Source organism: Helianthus annuus, chromosome 10 (assembly GCF_002127325.2).
Source record: "Helianthus annuus cultivar XRQ/B chromosome 10, HanXRQr2.0-SUNRISE, whole genome shotgun sequence".
Lineage (NCBI taxonomy): Eukaryota > Viridiplantae > Streptophyta > Magnoliopsida > Asterales > Asteraceae > Helianthus > Helianthus annuus.
The window spans coordinates 161430198-161450787 of NC_035442.2; the positions used below are offsets into that span (position 1 = coordinate 161430198).

Genomic DNA, 20590 nt, shown 5'->3' on the forward strand with positions numbered 1-20590 from the left:
AATTTCTACGAACAACCAATTTTTATTTTTTATTTTTTATCTGTATTAAGGTTTTGAGTGATGGTTTCTATCTAGGATCTGGGTTTGTGATAGTGACATTGTTGTTAGAAATTTGTGTTTGAATGCTTGGTGAACTCTCGGGCCCAAACTTGTCATCTTCTGTAAAAAATCCAGGTTGTCTTGGTTCCGGCAAACAACACTCACTGCTCAGCATCATAACCACTGTAGACATGTCCGGTCTATGTTCTAGGCTTTTTTGAACACATAGCAACGCCACATGGTTGACCGCAACACTTCATGTGTAAAGATTGACTCAATCAATGACTCATCAACAAGTTCCAAACTCTTTCCTTCCTTATAAAGTATCCATGCCTAATGAAGACCATTAGTAAGTGTACAAAATAATATATTAGTTAGGGTTTGTTGTACTATTTTCTCACAAAGTTATTTGAGAATATGATTTGATTATATTTACTTTATAATTTTTATAATTGTATTTCTATACTGTAATCATGGTTGTAAAAGTCGCTAGGCGCTCTCTAGTCGGTCGACTGGGGAGTTGAGAGTACTCGGTGTAGGCGGAGAGTACCCGGGGAGTACTCGGACATGTTAAAATATAAAGAAATTAGTTTTTGGAAATTAAATATATATCAAATAACATAAATTTACTAATATTTATAACAAAATATGTGTAAATGATATTCATTTTTTAATATGATAGGCATAAAATTTATGTTTTATTTTTTTAAGTGAAACTCGACCAGATTTGACCTACTAGATCCGATTTTGGCCAATTTTAACAACTTTTGATCGATTCCGAGTAGTTAGGCGGAGTTGAATAAAGTCGCCTCGGCAGCATACCTTGTAGCGATTACTCGGAGAGTACTCGGGCTTGGAGACCTTATTTTACAACCATGACTGTAATCATGACAATATTTGAACTTAGTTGATACTAAACATGTGAAATATCCACTTATCTTACATGTCCAAGAAGGTTGTGACTATGATCATGAAAAAAGAATTGTTTATTCTTTTTCCCACTCACAATCTCCAAAACTAAGACACCGTAACTAAATACGTCTGATTTTACAGAGAAGATTCCGTTCCTTGCATACTCGGGTGACATGTATCCACTACATTAAAAATGTGGGTAAAGTTTAACAAATTAGACAAACATGAATATATGATTATGTTTTCATAAACTTGATGTGATGATAAAGTGTTGGTAACACAATCTTACTATGTCCCAACCACTCTTTTTGTGTTTATCTGAGTCTCATTTCCTCCAAAGCTTCTTGCAATGTCGAAATCTGATATTTTTGGGTTCATGTCACGATCAAGTAAGATGTTGGCAGGTTTGAGATCTCGGTGGATGATCCGTAGTATGGAATCTTGATGAAGATATAGAAGACCTCGAGAAACCCCATTGATGATATGAAATCGTTGTGACCAATTGAGTATTTTTTTCTCAGTTTGACCTGCAAAAAGACTCGCTTTACTAAGTAATATTGTCCAATTCGTTATAAATTGTATTACATGATACGGATCTTACGAAATAGAAACAAGTCAAGCGCTTTGTTAGGCATCCATTCATAAACCAACAACTTTTCTTCCCCTTGGGTACTGTATCCAAGAACTTTGACGAGATTCCGATGTGGCAGCTTAGAAGTGAAGATCACCTCATTCTTGAACTCTTCAACTCCTTGTGTTGATCTCTTGGAAAGCCGTTTCACTACAACCTCTCTTCCATCCTCAAGAAGTCCCTTAAACATTCATAGTATATATATCTTTTAATCAAAACTAATGGAAACAAATCTTAGTTTCTCTTCTCTGATTTCTCTCTCTAGGTTAGAGTATAATTTAATACAAAATTTTCATTTTTTAAAGTGTCAAGACTTATATTACCTTGTAAACTGGCCCAAAACCACCCTCCCCTATCTTGTTGTTGTCTGAGAAGTTGTTGGTTGCCCTTGACAACATCGGCAAATCAAACAACGGTAGGTTTAGCACATTATTTTGTCCGAGTGGAATAAGCTTGCCTATAAAACCAACAACCAATGTTGGATCAGATCGATGAAACCCACATGAAATTGAAGATTAAGATAAAAGTTTATCACCTTTTGCCTTTAAACGCTGTCCTAATGAAATGGCTAATCCGAGAATGAACACAATGATGACGAAGATGATGATAAAGGTCACTTTTTTCTTGCTATTGTAGATCCTTTGATGATCTATTTCTACATATAAAAACACACACCAGAATTAGAAACAATAATCATATCATCAAACTAAGTTGTGTATCATACCTATTTCAAGAGCAGCCATCCTTATGTATATATCTTGTCCGTCATTAGGGAATGTTCTCATATCGACCAATGCATCATACCATAACAAACATCCCGTACCATATTTGATTTCCAACGTCGTATAAGCTGTACAATTACACTCCTTTCTACATTTGGTGGCACATTGCTTTAAGGTCATGTTCCTATCAACCCACGATAGTAGTCGTGTGTCTGGTAGTTTCAAAGACGAATACTTTCGAAACCCTTCTCCTACACCGCAATCCAACGCTATATGTTTTTGCTCCAAGGTTTCTTGTGGTGATGTAATGGTATGGTCTGCTAGTGCTGCATGGAAAGGAATAAAACCACACAAGAAGAATATGGCCCACGCGTCCATTGATAGTTTGATATGGAGATTGGGTTCTTAGTTAGTTAGGTGTCTGGATAATTGTTGTCGTACCAACATACATACTAGATTCGTTTTTATAGTTAAGGAACTGTTGCTTTATTTTTATTTTTTAAAATAGACATGTCTATGAATTCACCGACAAAAAAAATAGATAAACTGCTAAAATTGTGGAATGTTGTAGGTTTTTCGTCAAAGATTTGATCTTCATATTTTCATTTATAGCCAATATTAAAAAGTTCAAGTTACATAGATAAGACACACGTTAACTGAAAACTAAATTATATAAATAAAAATATTCAAATTTAAAACCATGCAGTTACCCTGATATTCTCACAAAAGTTTCTCTCAATTTAATTTATTTCTTCCTTATATAAAAGTTCTCATAAAAACAGACAAAAACTTAAAAGTACAAAATGAAATAGTAGGCAATCGTGTGGCAGTGTATATATGTCTTAATTGGTTCTTGTGGTCGTATTGCCCTGATTCTAACTTTCTCGGGTCATATCAAGTCCAAATCTGTTAGAAGCGTAGTGGCGGATCTAGCCCAAAAATTTAGGGGCATACTATTTGGATCAGAGGTATCATTTGTAAAAAAAAAAAAACGGAAAAAAATTACACTACAAAACCGATACGGAGACGGGGTAATTAAAGCGGTACCAAGGTTGTAGCCTCCGGACCACCTTCGAGGAGGAGTCAATATGGTATCAAGAATAATTATGTCCTATTGAATATGTCATGAGTGTAATAGATGTGTATATATGAGTGTATAGAGAGAAACGCTGTAGAGAAAGAGCATGAAGAGAAATCTTTTTATTGTTGGATAATCTTGAAGGACTTTCATTGAGTCAGCAAGAGTTTAGCTTAATGGGCTTGAAGTATTTCTGCACATGAGAGAAGGAGTCCAAAAGGTTGACCGACTCTTTAGTGCATGTGAACGTTGGGAAGTTTGTTGAAGTGCACGATTATTTAGGTTGACTCAGTTTTAATTTATTATTTTTCGCATGGTTCCAGTATGTGTGTAAAGCTATTTATAGCCCTATGGTTAATGAACATAGTAATCGGTTTTTCATTTCGTTTTCTTTCTTTAAGTTCAGTTACACAAATATATTAGATAGTATCATTTGAGTGTGTATAGTGAGTGATCTTGAGGGCCTGAACCAACATTTGAATATCAGAGTGGTTTTGGAGTAAGAGAGCAGCCCTTGGCTGCAGGGCAGAAGAAAACACATAAGAAAGAGCAAGCACCAGTCAGAATGAAGAAAGAAAGAAAATGCGTCGATTAGAAAGAAAGAAAAATATCGATAGCCAAAAGAAAGAAAGAATCGAACCTAAACGGTTCGTATGGCAAGAGCAAGACCAGAACCTATGTGGTTCAATCAACGAGCAAGAAAGAAACGGGTCAAAATGTCAAGATTAAGGGGGTGAATGTTAGATTAATCTTGACGGGTCAAGTCGGGTCGGTAGCAGTATGTTTTTAATGGGTCAAGTATTTTTAATTAGTCATGTGTTTTTAATGTTGAAGTGTTAAGCAAGATTAAGTTAGTGGGTTAATGGGTTAGTGGCCCTAATTATTAGTTAGTGGGTTAGTAGGTCATTGTTTGTTCCTATATATTGTACGTTTTCTTTAGAATGAGATGTAGGGTTTTTTTTAGCAGCAAACACATTCTCTGTACGTGAGTTTTCTTTGTGTAATTAAAGCCTTCAAAACCCAACATTTATCAAGTAGTTTTTCCTTTAGGTGTACGTAGTGGGGCGCGATGGAGAAGCTTTTGTGGGGGATAGCGCTATGGGGTAGTTTTTTGATGTCAGCGCTATGTTCATAGCGGCGTGAAGGATTTGCAAACCTTTCCCCCCACTTACACACATATATATACATACATATGTATGTATAATTGAAGGGGTTATTAATTAATTAAGTAATGATGAGGTAAGGGCTTTATGACTACGGGCTCTAGTGATATAACGCCCCATAAAGCCCATGTGTGACGTGGCACGATACGTGTCACATAACGCCCACAAAAGGGCTTTATTCACACATGGTCTTATAAGTCAATCAAGTATGTTAGACTTGTAGGTATGATAAAAGTTTTAACTATCCTATATATGTTAGACTAGTAGTGATAGGGTTAGATTGGAGAAAAACTAGGAGAAGGGTGAAAACAAATTCTCTGGACGATCTCCAGGGATGGATAGTATTAGGGTTTAAATCAAACCAATTACAAAGTTACCAAAACAACCCACAAAAACAAATAAAAACCATAATGGTCCTGAACCCTTGCAAAACATAAATAAACTAAATGAAAATACGATTTTAACGCATCAAGACTCCCTCCTTAGCCACTTTTGTCCTCAAGAGTGAGCTCCGTGAAATCCGGAAAACGCAGCTTCAGCTCGTCTAGAAATTCCCACGTAGCGTCTTGAGTGGTTTGACCCTTCCAATGCACGAGCACCTTCATGACCGCCCTATGACCCCTCTTCACCAGCTTCCTATCCAACACGGCCTGTGGATGCAAATTAAACCGGGCCTCCACGGGAAGAGGGACAATTTTTTCCGGCGGTCCGCACGGTCCCTTAAGCAGCGACACATGAAAAACCGGATGGATATGAGCGTCTTCGGGGAGATCCAGTTTATACGCAACCGTGCCCACCCTTTCTACGATCAAAAACGGCCTGAAATACTTAGGAGTGAGTTTTGAATGTTTGTGCACCCTTAGTGAGTTCTGCATGTAGGGTTGAAGCTTAAGATATACCCACTGACCCGTTTCAAATTCCCTTTCCGATCTCTTCTTGTCAGCCTGTTGTTTCATCCTGTTTTGGGCGGTCAAAAGTGATTGCCTTAGTACCTTTATAGCAGCCTCGCGATCCTGCATCACCTCATCAACTTCACCATATCCACGGCATCTTTCGGGATGTAGGGTATGTGCAACGGGGGAGGGTACCCATACAAAGCCTCGAACGGTGTACGACCCAAAGAAGAATGAAACGTGGTATTGTACCACCATTCGGCCATAGCGACCCATTTGACCCACGTGTGAGGACGTTCCATAACCATGCATCGTAAATACCCTTCCAAACACCGGTTTACCACCTCCGTTTGGCCATCCGTTTGCGGGTGGTATGCCGTGGATAATTTTGCCTCTATCCCTTGTAGATGTAAAAATTCTTTCCAAAAAGAACTCAAAAAAATCGGATCGCGGTCAGACACTATCGAACTCGGGCACCCATGCAGCTTGTACACGTTGTCAAAAAAAACTTGGGCTACATCCTTGGCTGAATAAGGGTGACCCAACAACATAAAATGGCTGTATTTCGTCAAGCGATCCACAACCACGAAGACGGTATCCTTACTCTTAACCCTTGGCAACCCGCCTATAAAATCCATCGATATGTCCGAGAAAATCATCTCGGGTACGGGTAGGGGCTGCATCAACCCGGGCGAGGCGACATTCTCGGTCTTCGCTCGCATGCACACGTCACATTTATGCACCACCCTTCGTACCACCTTGTTTATCCTCTTCCAAAAGAACAGTCCCTTCACCCTTTGTACCGTGGCTCTCACTCCCGAATGCCCTCCTATTGGAGATTCATGGCACAATTTCACCATTTCTTCCCGTAGAGCGGTATCGTTACCCACCACCATTCGGTTACCTCTAGTCAACCACTTGCCATTCCACTTATATTTCACATGACTCTCCCCATCTTTGACCTTAGTCACCAACTGTTGCAAATCAATGTCGTTTTTTTTGACTCTCTACTATTCGGTCGAACAACAACGGCTCTAGTTGTGATACCGCGGTAGCAAATAATTCCGACCCTTGCACTCGAGACAACGCCTCGGCTACCATGTTTTCTCGCCCTTTTTTATACTCGATGGAGTAGTCGTAGCCCATGAGTTTAGCTAGCCATTTATGTTGAAGGGGGATGGTTACCTTTTGAGTGAGCAAATGTTTAAGACTTTTTTGGTCCGTACAAATAACAAATGACCCCGTGATGAGGTAGTAGTGCCACTGTTTTACAGCTAACATGATGGCTAGTAGTTCCTTCTCATATACGGACAACGCATTCTGCCGAGGAGACAACGCCTTCGATAAAAAAGAAACCGGGTGTCGGTCTTGCATCAAAACCGCCCTTATTCCCCCTGCTGATGCATCGGTTTCAATCACAAACGGCTTGGTGGGATCGGGTAACATTAGAACCGGGGCTGAGGTAAGTGCTGCCTTGAGTCTTTCAAAAGCGTCCTGCGCTTCCGTTCCCCACTTAAACGCGTCCTTTTTCAGCAGGTCGGTGAGTGGTCGAGCGATCATTCCGAAGGAACGTATGAATCGCCGGTAGTACCCGGCTAAGCCCAAAAACCCCCTAAGTTGCTTGACTGTCTTCGGTATCGGCCATTGTTGTACCGCTTCGATTTTTTTCGGATCCGTGCTCACCCCTTCCCTCGCTATAATATGACCCAGGTACTCAATTGCTCGGCCCCCAAACACACACTTTGATTCCTTCGCGAACAACTGGTTAGCTTGCATGATCGAGAGAACCTTTTCCAAGTGTAAACGGTGGTCTTCTTCACTTCGGCTATAGACGAGTATGTCATCAAAAAAACTAATACCCCCTTTCTGAGCGTGGGCTTAAATATATAATTCATGAGGGCCTGAAACGTTGCTGGAGCGTTGGTCAAGCCGAAAGGCATGACGAGAAATTCATAGTGCCCCTCGTGAGTACGAAATGCTGTTTTCGGTATGTCCTCTACTGCCATTCTCACCTGATGGTACCCGGATCGCAGATCCAACTTCGAAAAAAAACTAGCTCCCGCCAATTCATCTAGCAACTCGTTGATGAGAGGAATGGGGAACTTATCTTTCACCGTGGCTTCGTTGAGGCGCCTATAATCCATACACATCCGCCACTGGCAGTCTTTCTTTTTCACAAGAACGACCGGGGCCGCGAACGAGCTTTGACTATTCTGAACGATCCCCGAGTCTAGTAATACACGAGTCGTTTTTTCGATTACATCTTTTTGAACCGCTGGGTATCGGTACGGACGGATACTAATGGGCGTTGTACCTTCTTTTAACACAATTTTGTGATCAAACGGGCGCTTAGGCGGTAAGCCCGTGGGTACCTCGAAGACCTGTGGAAACCGAGCCACCAAATCCTTCCACCGGCCGGCTCCCTTATCTCCAACCGGGATGTTCACCACTCGAGAATGGTAAGTGTCATCATGTTCCCCGTTGGTTAAATGCAAACTGAATAACTGCAAGTCCCCCGCTCTAGCGTGCTTACCCATTTTTTCAAGAGAACAAACTGCAAACAAATTACTCTGTAGCCCTTTCAATTCATAACTCTTACCCTCTAGCTCAAATTTCATTGTCATTTTTTGAAAATTCCACAAGATGTCGTTCAACGGTAGAAGCCATTGCACCCCTAGAATCATGTCGTAACTCTCAAGTGGCAACAATAATACCTCGGTTGTGAACCAATTCCCTTGCATGTTCCATTGGAATTCTCGGCAAACTTGGGTACTCGTAAGTTTTTTTCCGTCCGCCACCCCCACTGTTACCGGTGCTATGGACAGTGACTCGCACTCTAATTTCTTGGCCAACCTTTCGTTAAGGAAGTTATGTGTCGACCCCGAATCAATAAGTATATGCAGTTGATGCGTACCCATCGACCCGTTTACCCGCATCGTTGAGTAGGACGGAATACCCGTTAGTGCGTGTATGGAGATCTGATGTTCTGCTTCATCCTCCTCGTCAGACCCCGTTTCCTCCACGGACTTATCCTCTTCATCGTCAGCTTCAATAATGTAAAGTTGCTTACGGGGCGTCGCACACTTATGCCCGGGTACAAACTTTTCCGTGCACCAAAAACACTCGCCTTTCGCTCGTTTTTGTTCCAATTCTTTGCTGGTTAGACGCCTTTGATTGTTAAATGGCTTACTGGGGCTGTTTGGAGTTCGGTTGGTGTTGGGGGTGGGTAAAAGTGGTAGTTTAGCGGCGTTAGTAGGCGGGGTGATTTTAGTATGGCTGCCTTCGATGATCCCCCTGTCCATTTTCCTCCCGTGAACTTTTCTTCCCAGGTTTCGTTGTTAAGGGCTTGGGTCTTGGCCAACCCGTACGCCTCGTGCAACGTACGAGGTTTGAACATTTTAACCGGTCCTCGGATGTCGGGTTTGAGGGCTTTAAGGTAAAGGCTCACAGCTTGGGTTTCGCTTAACGATACCTTATTCAGCAAGGAGTCGAAGGCCATATTCAACTCTTGCAGCGAACCTGTTTGTGTTAGGGATGCCATCTCCTCCAGCGGGTCTTCGAATAACGCATCCGAAAAACGGGCTGAGATGGATTGAACATAGTCATTCCACGGAATCTCAGCCACGGTAGCGTTCCTGGTTTTCATGAAAGCCCGATGCCATTGTAATGCATCGCCTTCCAGGTGAACGGCGGCACAGCGAAGCTTGGTCTCATCCGGGGTTTCGTCCATTGCGAAGAAGTGCTCGCAACGGTAAACCCAACCCTCCACATCTTCACCCGAGAATTTTGGAAAGTCAATCTTACCAATTCTGAATGGCTTGGTACCCCGTGAATCAACCTCTGGTCCCGAAACAGATCCGAAGGAACTGCCCGACGAGTTAACTGCTTTGTCGCGCACGGCCTTCAGGATCTCCTCCTGCTGTTTGGAAGATTGTTCTTGCTGTTTGATGAGGGCTGCGAGTGCAGTCTGGATGTCATTGATAGCTTTGTCGTGAGACTTGAGGGTGTTGTCGATTTCATTGTTGCGGGTGTTGGTCATGGTGGGGGGCGGCAAAGAGTTCCGATGAAGGATCGGAACGGCTCTGATACCCTTGATAGGGTTAGATTGGAGAAAAACTAGAAGAAGGGTGAAAACAAATTCTCTGGACGATCTCCAGGGATGGATAGCATTAGGGTTTAAATCAAACCAATTACAAAGTTACCAAAACAACCCACAAAAACAAATAAAAACCATAATGGTCTTGAACCCTTGCAAAAAATAAATAAACTAAATAAAAATACGATTTTAACGCATCACGTAGGTATTGATATAGTACATCAACTAGCCCCAATGTCGCAATTGTTGGACTAGCCCAGATCATAGATTCAATATTTAACGTGCGTAATTAGGTAACGAATTAAGGTAATGGAAACTGTTTTACTTTTTTATTTTGAATTGTCGGAAAAAAACACAACAAATTGTTATAACTATCATTATCATAAGACTTAAGGTAATGAAACTTTTTTATTTTATTTTGGGTTGTCTGAGAAAGGTACGACATTTTATAATCAGGTTTACCTATTTGTAAAACAACGTTGGTCTACAATTTTTAAGTTATTATATATCAAATAATATTTTAGACATTTTGATAGACTATTGACTAACATATAGCGGTGGATACATTTATTTGAGAATATCTATCAGTGAAAGAATAATGAACTAACAATTTTCGTTCAGTTACTTAAACAAACGAACATAAACAGATGTCTTGTTTATTCAATTACGTTTGTGAACGTTCCGTAATGTGTTCGTGAATATTCGTTTGTTTATGTTGTTTATTAAAGATTTTTTTTGCATTTATTTATTTTATCTAAACTTTTTATATTCTTTAATTCTTAAGCAAATAAAATAGGAAACCATGTCTCCACCTTGGTTATGCACCGCTCTGATTTCCTTCTCATTATTCACATCGAAAAATACTATTGACATTCGTTCAACGCTTAGGGCTTCAAGGTCTAGCACTGCTCTCTCTCACCATCCTCCTCTAGCCACCGTTATCTTTGGCGATTTTATCTATGTTCGTTTGTGTTCGTGAACACGTTCCTTTCCTCAATGAAAGAAAACGAACAGAAAATCTCGTTCGGTAAGTGTTCATGAACACATTATATCCTGAACGTAAAAAAAAATAAACATTTAAATTTACATTCTTAAAAAAATTAGATATCATAAGTTTACCATTTCCACATGTGTAAGTTTTTACCTTTTACACATTTGTAAAAAAATTGTTAAGAGCAATTAAAAGATGAGAGATGAACTAATTGAAGAGTAAATCCATTTTTATGTTGTATTTTAACAACAATAATGGTAGTATTAGAAAAACTGAACTTTTTTGCTTTTTTATGAGTTCTCACGGTTTCTATTGTGTGTGGGTGAGAGAGAGAAGGAGGTTATATAAAAGAATATTAAAATAGGTTAACCCATCGTAACTTTTTTTATAACGACAAGTGACGATGAGTAACAGCTTGAGGGGCGGTGGCGGTTACAACGGCAAGATGGTCTCGAGGAAGTAATGTGAGGCGGTGGTGGAGGCAAAAACTATGGTGGCATAGACGTAGGTGATAGTGGTGGCGACAGGGAAGGTGGAGACGTTAGGGAGGCGGTGGTGCCGGTGGTGACAATGGTGGTGGATAGTGGCGGATCCAGGAATTTTGTTTTCCAATGGTTTCACAGTTTTTAGATGCTATAATTTCACAGGACCAGACATAAAAAGATGGGTCAGTTCAGCGGTCTGGGTCAGGTTAGATTCATCACATAGTAAAAAAGACGAGACAATAATATAAAGCATCGTCATTAGAAATTAAAAATCATGTAATATAAATACGATGTTCTCTACGAATTAAAAAAACTACCTATAGTTGTTTAGCATTTCATCCTCTTACCACTGAAACACTTGTTTCTTTTAATCTACGGGTTCACTCCAAAATTTATATAGCCATTCTACCAAAAATCCGAAACCCAGTGGATTCCTGTGCACCCGACTCATTGTACTTAGATCCACCCTTGTTGATGGAGCTGGTGGCGGTGAGAACGAGTATGTAATGGAAACAAACAATGGTCACGGATGGTGCTAACCCATCTAGACCGTTTTAAGTCAACTTTTACAATAGTAGTCTGTTTTGACCCATTGCCACATCTATTGAATTATGACTTTGTTCAAAATAAATGGTGTGAAAGGTGACTTCAACTTCAGAAAATACAAATTAAAAAAATATCATACACCAAAAAGACTATAATAGAAATAATCAACTCAACAGTTCATATAGTTGCTGAACACTTTATCCATCCATGCTTTACTCATCAATGCCCGAGTCGTTTGACCTTTTTGTATTCAATCTTTTCATCCATTTCTTTTGGGACGAGGTAAGATGCGATATTGAAGTATGAAACAACGAGCTCGTTTGAGACGACGGGCCCTTTTGAGATGATTCTGTTGATGGAAGCTCAGCAGGAAGTGCAGAAGCAGTGCTAGTTAACGCGTTCAGCACAAGGAATGCAAGGATTGGAGAAAGATCTAATGTCCCTCCAAGCGGCGGGATGACCCCACGAAAGATGTTCAAATACGGGTCACATAAAGTGCTGCAGAACAAAGAGCCCAACAAACATTGGATCAATCTGTGTTTAATTTAGCGAATGTTGAATAGGGTTGCGGTTTTCAAGAAAGATACCTGAGGGGATTAACGATGGCTGGAGGTGAGTTGGGAAACCAGGTGAGAACCAGCCTCACAACCAACAATGTGTTGTAAATGTTTAAGAAATTGAGAACACCATTAGATACCACAAGCCCTGCTACTGAATCTCCTGGAATAATGGCAGCAAAATCATGATTCGATATAGATCTTTGATTCCTCAGATTTCTGTAGTTAATCTGAAACAGAGAAGTTTAGAAAAAAGGTCAACTCAACGACATATATATAGGTTGATTGAGGTAATATTCTATCTCTAACGGGTCAAATGGATAAAATTTTAAGTTTATTACAAATGAAATAGGCGAAACGGGTCAAAATTTGCCCAGAACATGCATTCAAAAGGGTTGATTAAGGATATATATTGTCTATAACGGGTCAAATGTATAAAGCTATGCATGTTTACCACAAATGAAATAGGTCACGAACGGGCCAAAACTTGCCCAAAACGTGTGTATTTAAATACATACAACTTCCTAAAACATATAAATATAGTTAATCTGAAATAGTGGAGTTTAAAAAAAGGTCAACTCAACCACATATAAATGGGTTGATTGGGGTTACATTCCATCTCTAATGAGCCAAACGGATAAAATTTTAAATCTTAATTACAAATAAAATAGGCGAAACGGGTCAAAACTTGCCCAAAACAAGTATTCAAATGGGTTAATTGAGGTTATATTTTGTCTATAACGGGTCAAATGTATAAAACTATAAAAGCTTTTTACAAATGAAATAGGTCTTGAAAGGGCCAAAACTTGCCGAAAACGTTTATTCAAATGCATACACCTCCTAAAGCAAATAACTCAAAAAGAATTATAATAACATAGCTTTTATAATCATATGTTTGATACATTATAAAATTTTTATAAAATTGTTGGAGGGTCAATCCAACCCGGACTGTTTTAACTTTCACTAAAAGTTCTCATTTTGACCCGTTATCCGACCCATTTATTCTGTTGCCTCTATTTTAAACTAATCTGGGCATCAAAGTTAACACATTTCCATCATCTACCAATGCAACAATTGGCAAAACTGTGTTACCATTTAATGACATAAAAAATAACAAAAACAAAACCCTAATTTCGACAGGCACACACTCAACTAACAATACTATGAACTGATACTATATCAATTGCAAATAAACCAACAGAAACATAGGCACAAAGATAACATTACCTGACAGAAGTTGTGGTATTCGTTGCAAAGTGACTGCAACTTGGTGAAAAGGGGGTTTTGGGAAGCAAAAAGATGGAGAGAAGTGAAGCATTTGTCAATGGAGTTTTGAATGTTGCAAATCAAAGTGGTGGAAGATTCAGTGACGAGTTTTTGGAAATGATTGGTGGGTTTGAAGAAGGAGAGAGAGGAGGTGTGGAGAGTGGAAAGTGGTAGACCTATTATGGCGATCTTATTATTGTGATCAGATGAATCGTTTGAAGATGAAGATGAAGATGATGGAGGATGCATTGTGGTTGTTTATGGTGATTTGTTGTTTGGTTTTGGGACTTGAAAAGGGGAGTATGTGAGAGATCGAAGATAGGATATGGTTGGAGCCCAACTTCCCACATACAGGAAGGAAAAAAATAATACTAAATTTATTTAAGATATTTAATGTAAATAACAATAATAATAATTTATTTTTAAGATATTTAATGTGATAAATAACATAAAACTAGTATTTTGCCCAGCGTTGCGGCGGTGCGCGACGGGTGGAAACATATAGTAAGAAAAAACATGATTCGTAAAACGCAGTGCGTAAAAGACAATTAAAAAAAGTGTAAAACACAAAGGTAGACACAAAATGTAAAACACAAGGCCTAAGACATTTCGTAAAACACAATGCATTGGCATTTGCAAAAGTAGAAGTAGTCTAGGGATTACAATTGCAATTTTTTTAAAGTTGGGCGGGGTGTCAAAATGGAGTAATAGTGCAAGGGGTAAAAAAGCAAAGTCTAAAAAAGACAAAGTGTAAAAGTATAGGGGTGTTGGCGGAAATGTGTAAAAGATGAGGGGATGTTGGTGGAATGTAAAAGAAGAGGGTTGGTGGCGTAACTATGTAAGAGTTAAGGGGGTGATGGTGGAAAACCCAAGTAGAGGGTTGGTGCTGACAAAATTTAAAAGATGAGGTTGTGGTTTTGGAAATTCAAAGTAGAAGGTTTAGGGACTAAATTTGTCATTTTATGAAACTTTGAAGGTTACAATACAAAGTCAATGGACTAAAATTGCAAAACCATGAAAGTACAGGGGCAGGGAGGCAAAGCCAGTGGGAAACCCCACCGACTTTGTCCTTTAAGATTATATATAAGAGTTTACAAATTTTATAATATCTAGTTATTTTTTTTATAAATTTTATAATATCGAACTTAAGACCTCATCAAGAGGAAACCCTTATGGGAAAACCACTGGTGAAGCTTTATCGAGGCTAGGCACCCCCGGTCCCCAATGATTTTTCGCTCGTATTGTTAATTTTACCGAAAATTTCCGAAATTAGTGTAAAATATCGGATTTTTAATAGTCCAGCCCCTACCGATTTGGTTTTTGAGAGTCTCACTCCAATTAAGTTTTCGTTCAAGCTCCGCTAGGAAAACCCCTAAACACCCCACCAAAGTTTTTATAAATACATTTGCAAGTTTTTTTTATAAATTAATTAAAGAAGTTATTGTAACATTAATTTCTATTTATATAAAGTTGTCATCCCACCTGTTTTTGCTTTTCACCACAGCGCTAAGATGCACGCTCCCAATGCTAAAGAAGTAAAGATGGCATAGGACGATCGTGTAGGTTGCCATGTATAGATAAAGATACTTTTAGGTAACTAATCTACTATTTCTAATTGCTTATATCATCTTACTCCTTAAAAAAATGTTACGTGTCAGTATCTCATCCCTAAAAAATCGTTTTAATCAAAAACTGATTTTTTTTTTGTAATCAGTTTGATATCATAGATTGACAACATCGCTTATTTCAAAATCCTCACCTTAATATCCGCCCTTACTTCAAATATACAGCAATGAAAAATAATTCAATTACTTCAGAAAGAAATATCCTATGCCTTTCTTTTTTTCTTTTACTATTTTTTTTTTTTTTTTGATAATTTATAATATAAGTAAAAAAATTGTAAAAACTCTTAAAATTGTTATTATAATAACTAGGTTATAGTCATTTGTAAAATTTAAGCACTATGAAATTTAAGAACTGTTACCCACTATCAGAAAGAAATATCAAAATTTCAAAAGGTACCTTTGAAACCTGATAATATTGAACAGGTAGTAGACTATCTGCAAAATTGAATTGCAAATATTGAATTGGGCCTACATGATGAACGTGTGCGGTGACTTCTCTTGGACTTTGAAACTTGCAAGAGACTTTTTTTGACATCTGGATCTTTAGAATTGGGCTTAGAAGAAAAAATAGAGATTTGGGCCTCGGGGCCCTGTGAAAAAAAAAAAAAAAAAAAAAAACTGAATTGGGGTCCCTAAAATTTGGATCTATTTTTAGTGAGAAAAATACAAAGCCATTTACGAGTTGAACTCTCTCTATTTTGAAGGCATGATGAGGTGTTCAATCTTTAAATTCCATATTTTTCTGTTATGTACCAGCAAAGAAGTCCAAGATGATGCATGTGCATGAACCCAAAAGGCCAAGTATTACGCATGCATGCAACCAGTTGCAACTTCCATTTTATTTAGATAATAATAATAATAATAATAATAATAATAATAATAATAATAATAATAATAATAATAATAATTAGTTTGAATTAGTCTTGAGAATAATGGAAACGTGGGATGAGCAACGTTCTCCAATTTGTTAGGAATTAGTTTAGATTTTATTGTTTCGGTTGTTTAGAAGAGGCTATATAAGAGCCATAGGATTTATTATTGAGAATTAGAAAATTATAGCAAAACTTCTGTATCTAATTTCTACTCATGTTTCTTGCTATTTTCTTTTGAGTTTGACCCACTCAACGGGTTATTTAGCACAAATCCTATTGGTTCATATCATTTGGTATCAGAGCCACCGTGATCCACCCGTGAATCATGGACGCTCGTGAATGGAATGCTTCGATGGATCGAATCGAGTTGATGCTTTTTGAGATGATTGGTCTTCTCAAAAACGAGTCTAGAAGATGGGCAACCTCACCCATTTTTTCTACACTGCAACCCGTTTCCGTCAACGCACCACCAACCTCGTCACCCGCTGCCGACACACCTCCAACAGCCGCCATTCCAAAACCAACCCAAAAACCTGTACCAACCCCATTAGCTCCAACACTCGTTCCGTCACCGCAAAAAGCCACTGCGACCAAGCCGTCATCCAAACCAACACTTACCCCAATTCTGATTCAGACATCAATGGTTTCTTCTAAGTTGAAGGTTGTGAGATCACTGCCAACAACGAAACCAATGACATCAATCAAAGAGGTGGCTGGGTTACCCGAGTGGCGACCACCGTGGTGTTTAATGGAAACGGCTCAGAATGTTACCGTACAACTCGAGTGGCGTCCGTCGTGGTTTCCACCAAGTCGTATCTGGATTTTTTGCCTTGAGGACAAGGCAAGTTCGAGAAGGGTGGATTGTTATGTACCAGCAAAGAAGTCCAAGATGATGCATGTGCATGAACCCAAAAGGCCAAGTATTACGCATGCATGCAACCAGTTGCAACTTCCATTTTATTTAGATAATAATAATAATAATAATAATAATAATAATAATAATAATAATAATAATAATTAGTTTGAATTAGTCTTGAGAATAATGGAAACGTGGGATGAGCAACGTTCTCCAATTTGTTAGGAATTAGTTTAGATTTTATTGTTTCGGTTGTTTAGAAGAGGCTATATAAGAGCCATAGGATTTATTATTGAGAATTAGAAAATTATAGCAAAACTTCTGTATCTAATTTCTACTCATGTTTCTTGCTATTTTCTTTTGAGTTTGACCCACTCAACGGGTTATTTAGCACAAATCCTATTGGTTCATATCATTTTCACCATAACTTTCAAACACATTAATTCATGTTCTTGTAGGGGTTGTTTGGCAACCTCTGAATGGACAAGGTTGAACCAGCATTAAGTGTTGAACAGTAAAATGTAAATGTCTGAACCATTAAAAGCCAGTGTAATGCTTAATCATACAAAGGAAAATGTCTGACCAATTCAGATAAGACGTCTTAACCATTAAGACTCGGTATAATGCTTAACCATTCAGGGGCAAACATGTGAACCATTCAAAAATCTGTTCGCGAAACAAACGCTTTGAACCATTAAGTGCTGAACCAATAAGAGGTAGTAAGAGGTAGTAAGAGGTCTGAACCATTAAGAGCAGAAACAAACAACCCCATAGTCTCGGTTAATCGAGATAAGCAAATGTATATGTTGCCTTAGTAATCACCAAAATCCAACCACAACCACAACTCCTTGTGGCGTTGCCTCTTTATACCTACACCCTACTCACCTGCTCTAGATGTCGCATTTTCAGTCAGTTGAAAATTTAAAACCGATTCTCTAACAATAAATAATTGAGGATTTTAAAATTTACAAATGAAAGTATTATAAACGAAATAAATAACTAGTTAACTAAACCCAATAGACAATTAAACTCAACATTCTAACAAACTAATTAAACTCAATTAAACAATGTAACCTATTAGTCCATGGGTAAGGATAGTGTAAAAAGGGCCTAAAGTGTAAGAAGTGTGAGAAGTGTATTATAACACTATATATAATACTATATAACACCATATAAACACCGTATAATAATATGTAACACCATATAATACCATATAACACTATGTAACACTATATATCATTATATAACAAATATAACACTATACATCTATCATAGACATGCTATTAGACAACCTATAGTGTTATATTTGTTATATAATGATATATAGTGTTACATAGTGTTAATATGGTGTTACATATTGTTATATGGTGTTTATATGGTGTTATATAGTATTATATATAGTGTTATAATACACTTCTTACACTTCTCACACTTTGAGCACTTTTTACAGGATCCTCTACCATTAGTCCATTACACATTTTAAATTTTTAACCCCTGGAACAATTTAACCCAACAAACCGCCTATTGTCGATCGCCGGTTTCATTTGCCCAGCCGCCACTCTCGTGCTTCATTTTAATTTAATTTTATTTTGAACGACCAACATAATCAATCCCGAGCACTCTCGAGGCACTCACTGGACAAACGGAGTACTCCGAGACACGACGGTGAAATTACCGGTAAAACCCGTTTGCTCAATGATCCAACCCATGTTTCCCTGGGTCTCTTATCATTGCCCACCAGTGCCTCACTCTGCATTAAGTGGGAGTTGAACCTGCATCTCTTAAGAGAAATGCAAGCCTTCCACCACTTGATCTAGAGATCATTGGCATTTTTTATTTGATTATCTGAACAACCTACTCTGTCTCAAGAACAAAAAGAATAACCCAAAGTGAGGCAATCTATTAAACTTTTCTCTAAGTTGTACTTTATTAGTTGATTATTTTGCTAGATTATGTGTTACATTACTGATTATTAGTTTAGATGATTTGATTTTTAAAGACCTGGCCCAATCTTTCTGATATATTGCGATAGACGGCCTCCAAAATATTCCGAGCTCATGAAAAAATTTCTAGGTCCGTCACTATACATATCAACACCTTACTTCTCACTATATATATCAACACCTTACTTCTCACCGGGCTATAATGCAAATTACCATTTTACCCCTGAATTAGGCCTAGACTAGGGGCAAAACAGGGCTATAATGGTCTTTTGGACCTCACTATACGGCCAGTCTAGCCCTATATGGGGCATATATTTTTAATTTTTTTTGTTTTCTCTTTTTAATATCCATAACACTAATATTAATTATAAAAAACTCATACTAATATCAATAACACTAATATTAATTATGAAAAACTCATATTAATTATAATAACACTCATTTTTTTTTGAACGGCAAATTTGGATCACTGACGGACCACTGTAGTATCATCGTGCCACCAACAGAACCACCCGATCATATCCATCTCCACTAGACAATAATGCCTATACACCAATTCAGGAGGAAACCTAATAAATCTGGGAAAAACCCCCTTTGTGAGAATTGAACCCATGACCTAATGGTCATAAGCCTTATCCCACCACCAAGATACCACTAGGCTATAATGCCATGGGTTAACACTCATATTAATATGAATAACACTAATATTAATTATGAAAAACTCATATTAATTATAATAACACTAATATTAATTATAAAAAACTCATATTAATATCAATAACACTAATATTAATTATGCAAAACTCATATTAATTATAGGGTAAAGTTTTTGTACAAATAATCTTAACATACTAAACATACAAATTGAAGGAAAACTCAAAAAGACAAGGTGACATTTTTGTAATTATCAATAACTATCAAAGTTACTCTACAAATATACCTAAAAAAACCTAACCACTCCCCCCACCCCCAAAAAAAACCTAAACCCCCCACCCCACACCCCCAAAAACCTAAAAAAAACCTACCCCCCCCCCACCCCCAAAAACCTAAAAAAACCTAACCCCCCCCCCCCCCCCACCCCCAAAAACCTAAAAAAAACCTAACCCCCCCCACCCCCCAAGCTAAAATGCTAAAAACTAAACCCCCCAAAAAACCCAAAAAAAATAAAAAAAAACACACAAATTATTTTATTTTATTTTTTTAACATTTTTTATTAAAAAATCGCTACTTTTAGTAGCAGCCAATTTTTTTTTTTTTTTTTTTTTTTTTTTTTTGCTAACGAAATGTAGCGATTTTTTAATAAAAAATGTTAAAAAAAAAAATTTGTGTTTTTTTAGGTATTTTTGGTTGTAACTTTGATAGTTGGTGGTAATTACAAAAATGCACCTTGTCTTTTTGGGTTTTCCTTCAATTTGTATGTTTAGTATGTTAAGATTATTTGTATTTGATCTTTTGCCATTAATTATAATAACAATAATATTAATTATAAAAAACTTATATTAATTATAAAAAAACTTGTTATTTTTATTTATTTAAAATTGAAAACTTGTTTTTGTATAAAAATTTGCTAAAACGATTAATATTGTATAAAATGTTTGTTAAAAAAAAAACCCTTATATACGCCCCATATAGGCTTATACGTGGCATATATGGGGCATGGGTCATATATGAGACCTATACGAGGGGTCCTATATGCCCCGTATAGGCCTATACGAGGCATATAGGAGCAGTTAAACCAGAACTGACATGAGTCAGACACTGAATTTGATGTAACCCTATACGTCTCGTATAGGCCCATACGAGGCAAAGGGTGTCTAAATAGACAGATAGGGTGTATGGATAGTTTTAGCCTTTTATTTTGTAAGTGACACAATCATTATTGTCAGATTTAGTGTGAATACTCACTTCAATAATG

General features: G+C 37.8%; 2 protein-coding genes across 2 annotated transcripts; both read right to left on the bottom strand.

Moving 5' to 3' along the window:
• Nucleotides 1–67: 67 nt before the first annotated feature.
• Nucleotides 68–2682, bottom strand: LOC110882791 (G-type lectin S-receptor-like serine/threonine-protein kinase At4g27290). The gene is given in 8 exon segments (XM_022130725.2): nt 68–282; nt 285–372; nt 983–1133; nt 1241–1478; nt 1553–1763; nt 1906–2039; nt 2118–2237; nt 2307–2682. Coding segments are annotated over 8 exon segments (1533 nt in total).
• An 8837-nt stretch (nt 2683–11519) lies between these two features.
• Nucleotides 11520–13750, bottom strand: LOC110885910 (ylmG homolog protein 2, chloroplastic). Its single transcript, XM_022133642.2, has 3 exons — nt 13341–13750; nt 12144–12343; nt 11520–12054 (listed from the first exon to the last, which is right to left on the bottom strand). Exons 1-3 carry the CDS (start codon nt 13626–13628, stop codon nt 11769–11771), a joined length of 774 nt encoding a protein of 257 aa, XP_021989334.1. The 5' UTR covers nt 13629–13750; the 3' UTR covers nt 11520–11768.
• Between the last annotated feature and the right edge of the window lie 6840 nt (nt 13751–20590).

Bases quoted from the DNA above. Each gene is read 5' to 3' on its own strand.
- LOC110885910 (XM_022133642.2), bottom strand. From the start codon at position 13,628: ATGCATCCTCCATCATCTTCATCTTCATCTTCAAACGATTCATCTGAT. The intron at 12,344-13,340 runs GTAATGTTATCT...TCTCTGTTTCAG, and splicing joins AATACCACAACTTCTGTCAG to ATTAACTACAGAAATCTGAG. The intron at 12,055-12,143 runs GTATCTTTCTTG...TTTGTTCTGCAG, and splicing joins GCCATCGTTAATCCCCTCAG to CACTTTATGTGACCCGTATT.